This window comes from Kryptolebias marmoratus, linkage group LG1, assembly GCF_001649575.2.
Source record: "Kryptolebias marmoratus isolate JLee-2015 linkage group LG1, ASM164957v2, whole genome shotgun sequence".
Taxonomy (NCBI): Eukaryota; Metazoa; Chordata; class Actinopteri; order Cyprinodontiformes; family Rivulidae; genus Kryptolebias; species Kryptolebias marmoratus.
The window spans coordinates 6815491-6827219 of NC_051430.1; the positions used below are offsets into that span (position 1 = coordinate 6815491).

Consider the following 11729-nt stretch of genomic DNA (forward strand, 5'->3'; position numbering starts at 1 on the left):
ACACTTTGTTGTCTGGGTAACCACATCTGCATATCTTTTCTCCTTTAGTAACACATGCATGTGTGCACATGTTAGCAAAGTATGAGGCTTTGGAAATAAAGACAATTTTCAGCCCAGTAAGCCAGAGCAATTTGATGCACACTGTGACCTTTTAGCTTTTTTATGTTGCAGTAATTTTAAATCAGTAAAGAAGACACAGCTACTTCCTCTTATATGCAGATGGCACAAATTTTATGGAGATGACATGATTTAATACTAAAGCAACACAACTTTTTTCTGAGAATGACCAATCGAGAGCGTCAGTAAGTAATTTCCATTCGCAATGTGCTATTTCCATAATGGATAGAATTCTTCAAAATGTGACCAGCTTCACATAAACATAAACTAAAAGCAGCATTTTCTGAACTTAAACATAATGACAGATGAACTGCTGAAATTAATCAACATCTAAACAAGTTCAAACATAAATGGACGCAAATGTCCCATTGGAGTCAATTTCTCTAATGAAAAATAGGCATCCAGAGATTAAACAACAAACATCTGAAATTAACTGTAAATACAGAACAATTCATGGCATACAAAGGATACCTAATGCTGACAAATTTGTCTATATATTGAAAAGTGTTATTTTTAACCAATGCCATTCAACACTGAATTTGATAAAATTTTAATACCAATATTCATCAGCATCATGCCATTATAACACTATCTTCTGATGTAAGAAAACACTGATTCACACAGACAAATAACTGGTCTCACTTTCATCTAGAGACAATTTAGAGTTCCCACTGAACCTAATGTGCATGCTGCTGGTCTGTGGGAGGAAACCCCACATGTGCACGGAGAGAACCTGTAAACTCCACACAGAAAGGCCGGGAGGAAAACCTGCGACCTTCTCGCTGTGAGGCGACAGCTCTAACCACTATTCTGCCGTACCACCCTCCAACAATCGATGAACACTAGATGGAATTCAGAAACATTAGGAGAAAGAGTACCCAATGAGTAAAAAACAGAATATTGGAATATTTTAAAGAGGTTTATCAGGCCTTTTAGATTACTTATCCAATTTCTGAAAAGGACTTGGATAAAAAAAAGAAAGAATCACAAAGAATCACAAAAGCCTTAAACCTTTAGGGCTAAAAGGTTGGGTCCTTGAGTTTCTTAATTGTAATTTACCTTGGTTAAAAGTACATCACTGTCACATTTTAAAACTCTCTACTATCATAGCATATCTTAGTACACACGTGTGCATCTGACGTGGTCTCTGTCAGGCCACACCCAACCAAAACGTCTGCTTTGATTTTGAAACCGGCATACGAAGTGCTTTTATTTTGAAAGCGAGTGGATGTTTACTTCAGCGGCCTTCTGTGTGAGTGCTAGCGGCTCAGTTTCTCTGATTGTATTCAAGTTTGTGAGAGATTTGAATTAGTCATATAAGCACAGACTGATAAAAAATGTAGAGTTTTTAACAATAACCAACAAAAATTTGCTCTTTTGTTTTCACTGGAAGAAAATACACAAAAACTCTTATTTTCTATTGTTAATTTGTTGCTAATGTTTGAAATAGTACACAATGTTTTGTGAATGTTAATATTTTACCTTAAATATATAAAGTTTAAACTCTTAGCATGACTGGTTCAGGATTTTATTGTCAAATTACAAATTCTACTCTTAGGAGCTCATGAAAATCATATTGATAGCTATCAAAGTTATGTTTGGCGAAATTGAGTTTAGCCTGTTAGTTGGGCCGTCCCAGTCCCAGTGCCGTATGAGGCCCATTGAGCAAAATAGTTGTCCATCCCTTTTTTAGTATCTCTGTCTTTAATGTTTCTAAGTTGATGATTGCACATCAAGCAACTACTCTATGAAAATCTAACTAGAAATAGGAATGCAAGAATTGTCAACAAATAAAATGAAACTACTGCCCTGATCCAGTCACCAGATTTGTCTTTATGTTGACTGCATAATGAATATTCATAAAGATTTTTATGTTACGTTAGCTCTGACTCAGTGCTGACAGAAGACTGTGTAAAAATACAGCGTCCACCAGACACTGCAGGTGGAGAAGCTCTAGTGATACTGATAAATTGGACAGATCAAATGAGTTTGGCCACCTCTTGTGTTGAGAGCATTTTAAGAGTTGCCTTTCTCGTGAAAAAAATAGTGGGGGATCAGTTACTGTGAGGTCTTTAATGAATACATAAAGCTCTCATTTCTAGTGCAGTTTCATTTTTTTTTTCTTGTCTCACTGTTCACCAAAGTCAACATACAATCCAGTGATCGACCAAAAACAACCCTGTAAGGTGGTCAAAATGCTATCATAACGATTCCAGAGTAAACTCAACACCACCATTATCATTTACTGTCTGGTTTTCCTGCAAACAATGAAAATGTTTAAGGGGTGGCTTTGACCCAATGGTAGGGAGGTCATTGTCTAATTGGAGGGTTAGCAGTTCAATCCCCAGGCTCTGCAGTGTGCCTTGGGCAAGACAGTAATTCCCTCGCTTCCCCCAATATGCTTATTGGTGCATGAGTGAGAACATAACAGTGTTGTCCACAGAGTGTGAAGTAAATAGTGCAACCCCAATTCCAAAAAAAGTTGGAAAGTTGTATAAAATGTAAATAAAACAGAATGGAATGACTTGCAAATCTCATAAACCATATTTTATAGTTAACATAATAAACATTTAAACTAAGATATTGTTCAATGTTTTAATTATTATTAAGTAATTTAGACTTTTACTCAGCGACACATCTTTAAAAAAGTTGTCTCAGGTCCATGTTTCCCTCTGTGAAGCCTCTCCTCTTCTTTTAAATCAGCCTGTAAACATCTAAGATCTGAGGAGAGCAGCTGCTGGAGGTTTTGGAGGAATGCTGTCCCATTCTGGTCTGATGGAGGATTCTAGCTGTTCAATAGTCATGGGTCTGTGTGCCAGATGTTTTCTATTGGTGAGAGGTCTGGACTGCAGACAGGTCAGTTCAGCAGCTGGACTCTTCTACTATGAAGCCATGTTGTTGAAAATGAGGCAGTTTGTGGTTTAATATCATCTTACAGAAATATGCAAGGCCTTCCTGAAAAAGACATCATATGGATGGGAGCAGATGTTCTAAAGCCTGTTTATACTTTTCTGCATTGATGGTGCCTTTCCAGATGTATGAGCTGCCCATGCCATATGCACTGATGCACCTCCATACCATCAGAGAGGCAGGCTTTGGAACTGTGCACTGATAACAGGCTGTATGGTCCCTCACCTCCTCAGAAAAGAGGACGTGGCATTCATGGTTTCCAAAAAGAATTTCAAATTTTGATTCTTCTGACCACAGAACAGTTTTCCCCTTTCCTTCAGTCCATTTTAAATGAGCTCTGGTTCAGAGAAGGCAGCAGAGTTTCTGGATGGTGTTCAGATATCTCTTCTTTGCCTGATAGAGCTTTAAGCAGCATTTGTGGCTCAGTGAACTGTGTTTACAGACAATGATCTGTGGAAGTGTCCCTGAGTCCATGCAGTGATGTCCAGAACAGAATCAGACCTGGTTTTAATGCAGTGGCCCCTGAGCGTCCAAAGATCACAGACATCTAATACTGACTCTCAGTCTTTTGTCCTCTGAGCTCAGAGATTTCTCCAGTTTCTTGAAACCTTTAAATGATATTATGAACTGTAGATGATGGGATATTCAAATTCTTTCAATTTTCCATTCAGGAACATTAATCTGAAATTGTTCCACTATTTTTAAAAACAGTTTTTTACAGACTGATGAACCTCTAACCATTTTTACTTGTACGATATTCAGCCTCTCTAAAATGCTATTTTTATACCAAGTCTACTTATTGACCTGATGCAAATAAACCTACTTAGTTGCAAAATGCTGCTCCAGTTGTTTCTCATTCATACCACTTACTTTTACAGCCTTTTGTTGCCTCTGTTTTATATTTTTTTAAGATGTGTCACTGCCATCAGTCAAAATTACTGCCCCCCCCACCCCAAAAAAAATAGTACAAGTTCTTAGTTTCAATATTTGATGTGTTTACTACGTTCCATTGTGAATAGACTATGGGTTTATGAGATTTGCCAATCATTGCATTCTGTTTTTATTTGACATTTTACACAAAGTCTCAACTTAGAATTGGTGTTGTAGAAAACGCACAGTATGAGTAAGTGTGTAAATGGATGAGTGCACCAAAGGGAAGATTTGATGCAATCTGCTGGCTTCCTTAGATAGACAACTTTTCTACTAATTGTCATTTCATAATGTACTGTATGTGACTGAATTGTAATACAAATGCATTGACTTGACTGTAATTTTAATCTGATTTAAATGGACTGAGATTACTTTTGTTGTGAATTGATAAAATATAAATACATTGAACTGAACTCTGCCATGAGAGGACTAAAGACCCAATCTCAGAGTGGTTCAGGAAAACACTTTGCATTGTTATTTTGTAGTTTATCCAGTTAAAGTGCACCCATAACCCTCGGCAACAATAATATTAAAAAAAAAAAAAATTGAAGTAATACAGACGGGTTCAGGAGCACAATATAAGGTTTGTTCCTTGGGCTACGTCTTAAAGCAGTATTTCAACTTTTCCTCTAACATTTCAGCTGTTTTACAAACATTTTGATTTAATTCTCAAAATAATATTTTGACCTTAATTTTGAAATTTAGACTTTATCTTTAAAATTCAAACAAAAAAATTAAATCAAAATCTTCCACCTCGTTTTTCTTCGCCATCATAGCTACAGTATGTCCTTTTAGACCTGTTACTAAAAAAACACTCACTACGTGGACTCACGTCTAGTTCAACCAATATTGTTTGACATTTTAAACACTTTAATGGAATAATCAACTGGAAAAAACAAATCTTTAAATTATTTTGAAAGCAAAATCTTGATAAAAACATACCTCTTTTAGTTATCAAATTGGGGCACCACTTGAACTGTCACAAATCTGAACACGACAGCCTCACATCTTCAGCCAGGGAGCTTTATAAAAGAACTGGAGTCCATTTTTGTGTGGTCACTAAGCAGCTTTCTGTTTGAATCCTCTGGCTTTTTGTAGCTGTTAAAATAAGCTTGTATGTACAGTGCCCTTTAGCGGTGACACTAAAATTGGATTTAAATGAGAAAACCCATTTGGTCAACAAGCTCTACATATTAGATAAGCACAGTTATATTAAAAAAGCACAGTTGCAGCAATTGAGTTATAAGCCCCTTTCACAAAAGACTTCAAGCCGGGCCTGAGAAACCTTCTGGGCATCTCGCTGTGACTTCTGAAAGGACCAAGGTGGCATGGGGGCATTAGCAACCAATAATGATTGACACATGAAAAGGTAAGATGGTTTTGTGGCAGTCATGTGATTTAGTGATGTTATACGGTNGGTGGGTGGGTGGGGGGGTTAAGTCAGCCTGCCTCTGTCAGTCTACAAGTCACAAAGGGAAGTGGTAAGAGCGCAGCAACATGAAAAGATGAGCTAGCTTTGAGGTACCAAGATGTGATGTCTCTGTGACCAGCTGGCCGCAGGCTCTGGATGCGTAGCGTTCAAAGCCCCCCACGTCGACCCCGCTGAGTTACTTTGCCCCGTTTTGGTTCTGACTTCATCCAAGCCTGGAGCTCACTGGGCTGCGACTGTTTGACACTAGTTGGCGATTTAGCACTGTGGCAAAACTGAAGTCAGACTGCTTGCGAAGGAGTGACCAGTGTGGACGCGTTTTTGGAAATCATGGCTTTTTTTTCATGTGCATGGCCCACAAAACTGTATTCTAGGCAGTGCATATTATTTTATGTTCGACCTCCATCTACATCAGCCCGCTTTGTACCCACCTTAGCAGCCACCCCCACATTTAGGATTTAATCTGCTAGAGAACACTTTTGAAATGAAGACAGGCAGATGTGGAGCATTTTTGCCATACTTACACTGCTTATAAAAAGTATTCACCCCCATGGATGTTTTATGCTATTATTGCTGACATAAATCAGTCATGGGAGAGTGACAAAGAGAAAGACTCTGTTGAATAAAACTCAGACGTAAAGGCCCCCACATACTCCGGCGTACTTCAGTCTGAAGAGGTCCGGCTTTGTAGTTTACCAAAGTTGTACTAAAACATTACAACTTCTTACATATAAAAGGCACTCCAGATTAAAGGGTGCACTGTCGTTTTTTGAGAAAATTGAAAGTTTTTAAGTATGTCTTATAGTCTGGAAAATACGGTAATAGAAAAGGCAAAAGTCTACAGGATTTAAATTTTTCTGTTTTTAAATGCAAAAAACTGAACATAAAAACTACAGGCCAACTCACAGTTACATTAATCCACATAAAGGTTGCTAATTTATCTTCTGTTCAGTTTACTGACTTACAAACAGGTATGAACTCTTCATTCACACCTGGTTAGTTTCTGTGTAATGGGTTTTGTGTACATTATAATGTTAGCCCCAGTTCCACAACACGACCCAGTGAATTTTATGTCAGATCAGATTAAATATCTAACGGGTGGAAGAGCTTGAATACTCCAGGAGCTTACCTCAATACTGAAATATCCTCGATCAACGTAGTCACCAAGGAAGAGATACCGCGTGTTGCTGGGTGATCCACCCACTTCAAACAACTTCATAAGGTCAAAGAACTGTCCATGGACATCACCACATACTGCCAAGAGACAAATACACATGCATTTAACTGTGCAAAGACGAACTTTGTTTGTTTTCAGCAAAGAAACGTTCTACATTTCTAAACACAGTGTCTGCAGGTAGCAACAAACCCTTCATTAGAAAATTAAAGAAAAAAAAAAAAAAGACTACGTTCTTAAAAGCAGACAGATCTGAAGATTGTGGATTTGGATGTGTTATTACGTATTTGTATGAGTCTTCAGGATTTACAAGTTTGTCTGCACATAAAGAAAAACATTGAATTGGGGAAAAAAATTAATGTTGCAGTATGTTAAGACCAGGGAGCAAGCTCTTCAGAAACTCAGGTGGGTTATACTTAATGACAAGGATTGTCAAATGGTGGCCCCAGGGTCACATCCAGACTGCAAAGGATTCAGTTACGTTTCACACAATTTGATACAAAGATCAGTTTTAGCACAGCTCAAATATGGGGTTTGTGGCAGTGCCTTAGCCAATCGGAGTGCTTGCTCACAGCAGTGTGATGACACGAAACTGAGCTCAGTAGGATGGAGGAACCACCAACAAGCACGAGGTCTGAGATCAAGTTCCACATAAGCTAAATGCAAACGTCTGTGACAAGGTTAAAGACCTGCCAAACGTTAACTTTTAGACCAAATATACTCCGGTTTTAGCCTAAATATTTATATACAGTTTAGACAACATTAGGTGTCTTTTCAAACTATGAATTCAACCAGATGTTGTTTTATGGTTGGAGCAGAAGTAACCAGATAAGTTAGCTGTTAACGTAATGCTTTTAGTGTTTCCCTTTGGGCATTATTGTTGCACAACTCATAACCTAAAACACGTGGCCCTTCAGCAGATGTTGTTTATGATCCCTGATCGATGATATTATGGAAACAAAAGGTAAAGTTCAGATCCTTAATCCTACTGGAACAAAGTTAAACAACTGGAGCTTTACAAAACCTACATCCAGGATCATCCAGGACCCTTTGAATGAACAAATTGATTTGTCACTAAATTGGGATGATCTAGTTTGGATTTCTGCATTGTAGAAATCATCATTTACCATTTACCATTCCCAGATGGGACACAATGGATTCCTGGAGGAAATGGAATATTGTTTGTCTGATGATTTTGTCTCTGGAAGACGTGGAAGATCTTTATATATTTGGGTTTTTGATAACAGGATTTCTGCTGTTTGGATTAGGCAGTTACCTGACTGATCGTCAAATTCATTTGATGGGTTCGGCGGTCAACAATAAAACTGTGTGGTTACGGGAGTTGAATCGCAATTTGGATGTGATCCTTTTACAGGACTGCAGACTGAATTGCGGTTCCGGGACTCATGAATGATATGGGTTACAGCTTGGAGAAGGTTGCTTGCTCGAATCAGGCGAAATGGACCTGGAATTTGGCTGTTTGAATTCGCCATTGAGAAGTATCAGCAAGACTTATTAAGGCAGATGGAAAACACAATGCTGGCCTGACCAAAACAATTATTGTTTTGTGAATTCTGGCTCCCTTCGCTGGCCTTGGCTAGCTATCTTCAATTTCTCCCCGGATTTTATGTAAACAAGATGCTCTGCTCACTCCCTTGCCTGAGGACATCTGTGGATCTGCTTTGGGCTGGCTGATAACATTCCAAAATTATCAAAGACAATGGCCTCTGTGACGTCATTCATGGACTTCTCTACAAACACACAAGCACACACTCATACAACACACACCACATCATCTTCCACCATCTCCACAAACACACACACACTTTCCGCTGTTTCTGAGTCATCTCTGTCATCTCACTTCCTCCCTCCTCTTCTTTACTACCTTAGTCTAATTATCTTAGTAAGTCTTATGTTGGCTGTTTAGAGGGCCACTGGTACTATTAATTAGTCATGTTGTACCTTTAGTTTAGTATTATCATGTTTCAGTTTATGTTAGCTTATTTAGCCTTCCTGTACATTTAGCTTAGTTTAGTTTGTCTTAGCTCATTTTTAGATATTGTTAGATTGTTAGATTCTTAATTGTTGTTTAGTTCAGCTTTAACGTTATCATGATTTCATTTAGATTGTTTTAACTACTATTTTGACTGTCTTAGCTCATGTTTAGATGTGTTTAGTTTCATGATTTTATTTAGATTATCTTATATTTCATTTAGATTTTACATGATTGATGTTTTTACTTCTGTATCTCTATATTTGATTATGATGTTTTTATGTTTGATATGTTTTTATCTGTATTTGATTATGTATCTGATTGTTGTTTCTGTGTTGTAAAGCACTTTGAGTCCCCTTGTTGTGGAAAAGTGCTATATAAATAAATTTCACTTCACTTCACTTTATTATTGTACTTGCAGGTTGAAATGAAATACAATGGTCTTCCTGACTTCTTATTCTTTTGCATGTTTGTCACATTTAAATGTTTCTGATCATCAAACAAATTTAAATATTAGGCAAAGATAACACAAGTCAACACAAAATGCAGTTTTTAAATAAAGGTCTTTATTATTAAGGGAGGAAAAACATCCAAACCTACAAGGCTCTGTGTGTAAAAAGGGATTGCCCCCTAAACCTAATAATTGGTTGGACCACCCTTAGCAGCAACAACTGTAATCAAGCGTTTGCTTAACTTAACTGGCAATGAGTCTTTTACAGCGCTGTGGAGGAATTTTGGCCCACTCATCTTTGCAGAACTCTTTGTGGGACTCTTTACTGGTCAGCCAGTGCAGAAAGAGTCACTTTAGAAATGGGTCATTCTCTAAAAGTGGGAATGTTTTGGCTATTGACACTTTACTTGATAATTACCCAACAATTAAAGTCTTTTTTTTTTCAAATCAAGTTTCTCATCTAAAATACTTCACTAGTATTCCTCTGAAAGATGTTTTAAAAATACTACAATAGTATTTACACCAGATGAGAAATTTAAAGACGTAAAAAATGTGAGTAAACATAAATAAATACAATAACTGTGCTTGAATTTAGTGTTGCAGTTGGTTTTTCTCGTGTCCTGTGTATGTCTTTATCTTCACAAAATTCGCAGTTGAAATATGGGTTCAGCACACAGCTGTTGTGCCCAGCTGTGTGACATACAGATCAGATTTATTTATTTATTTTGCAGCAGTTCACCAATAGATGAAAGCCCAGGTCGCCAACGTTCCTGGAGATTTTCTTAAAAACAACCATTCTCAAATGGTGACATTTGTTTAAAACATCGCAAAAGATTTTTGTGTCCATTTTGTTTCTCATTGAGCCGTGATGGTTTTGTCACATATGGAACAGAAAGGTTTACGACCTCTGCCAATATTAGATCCTAAAAATGTAGTCAACAAGGATGACATTCACTAGAGAACAATGAAATTAAGTGTCATTTTGAAGTTTTTAACTCCGTCACACATTAAGGTCCCACTTTCACAGAATGGCCCAAATACTGTTAGAGTAAAAACAGTCCAGGTGGGAAATCCCTGCTCTCACAGCTAGATCTGAGCAGGACATTCAGCATTGAGTTGTTCTAAATCTGTTTATATATGATGTGCATACGATGAGGGGGGGTGCTTAAAAGAGAAGAAATGGAAGACATCTTTCTGTTAGTATTACAGAGAATAGCAGAGATTAAAAAGAAAAAAATCTATTTGTGTGACTGTGACTGTGACTGGTGACAGTTTGACATTCAATAAAAGGATTATTATTCACTGAAACATTACACTCCGGTTATGTGAGCCACTCGAGTAGAAACGGTTTCCCGAAAATGTGATTATCATCACAAAGCAGACGACTCACTTTCAGAAACAGAACTGGTGAAAAGAGAAAACTAATAATGTAATGAAATGACAACTGCACTCACTAATAAAGATCCCCAACATATCTGCCATTTCATTTGATGAACCTGATGTACCATATGGGGATCAAGTGAAAATAAAATAAACTATATAATGTTACTGGAAGTATTTGCATTGCTTCTAACATAAAATACAATAACTAATACAACCTACTGCATTAGTTTCAAAAAGATTTTCTTGACAAAACTTTGTTAGTGTTTTTTTTCTCCACTTTAAAGAAGTTCTATTCTTGAATGTAAAGTTTTGGTTACTTTATCCACTTTTGTTAGTGAATTACTGAAAATAATCTACAATGTACCAACAGAATTGCAAGTTATCATCATTTCATGGTGTTTTGGAGGCTCATTGAACCTTCTGTCCATAAAATGATTTGCTCATCAAGAGCCAGAGCTGCTGCAGGAAGGAACGAAGCAGGAACTGCTGTCAGAGCAACGCACACGGTTAGTATTTGCAGCTTCCCCAGTACACATTGTTTATGCCGTAAGAATAAAGGAAATAAACCTTTTACTACATGTAAAAAGTTTACATTTAATAAACTTTTTACTTTAAAAAACTTAAAAAAAAAACTTTAAAAAGTTTATATTTAATAAACTTCTCACTATACATAAACTTTTTATATGTAAACATTTAGAATTATACAAGAATGTTATCTCCTGACATTGCTGCTTGCATTTTTTTTTTTAAATTGTGTCTGCTTTTTCTCTTACCAGAGGTATACCTTGCAACCCATTGATGAGCTGTTCCTCTTCCAAATGTACCTGGCTGCAGGTCTTAAGAGCAGCTGACAGAGAAAATCAGTCATATTGCAAAAAACATGGAAAGTGGCATCTCAAGGATTTTAATGAAACTGGGTGTGTGAATAGTACTTGGCTAGTGTAAATCTTTTCCAAAATATTTTGGGATAATATTAAGTGGTTGCCATGGTATCCAGCCGTGTGTTTTGGGGGCAAATGCGCCTCAAATTCAGCAAGTTAATAAGACCAAAAATGGCTCTTTTCAATGCATAGAAAAAATACTATATATACTTTTTAAATATTTTTTAAACACTGTTTTGTGAAGAAACATATCTCTTCTTTGTGTTTTTGAACATTCTGTGCCTTTGAAACAGATATTTTATGAAATACAAATTTTTAAAATAAGGTCCTATTTCGAGCTCTCAAATTAGTTAAAAAACACGCTTCACTAAAAATTAAATTGTCGGAGTTTGGACCTAATCGGTGACTTCATATTCAATAGATATTAAGAAAAATAGTGTATTTTCTTATATGTGTAAAAA

The 11729-nt window shown here is 36.8% G+C and overlaps 1 protein-coding gene across 4 annotated transcripts in view; it reads right to left on the reverse strand.

Annotated features, from left to right (window-relative positions):
- The window catches only part of ppp3cca (protein phosphatase 3, catalytic subunit, gamma isozyme, a), a 56971-nt gene that overhangs the window by 21284 nt on the left and 23958 nt on the right, over positions 1–11729 (reverse strand). For all 4 annotated transcript variants that reach the window (XR_001809031.3, XM_017433979.3, XM_017433978.3 and 1 more), the window contains exon 3: positions 6516–6640. Coding sequence is in view for 3 of the 4 variants with exons in the window: in XM_017433979.3 (XP_017289468.1) it covers positions 6516–6640 (125 nt within the window). In the remaining variant the exon portion in view is untranslated. The remainder of the gene's footprint in view (positions 1–6515; positions 6641–11729) is intronic.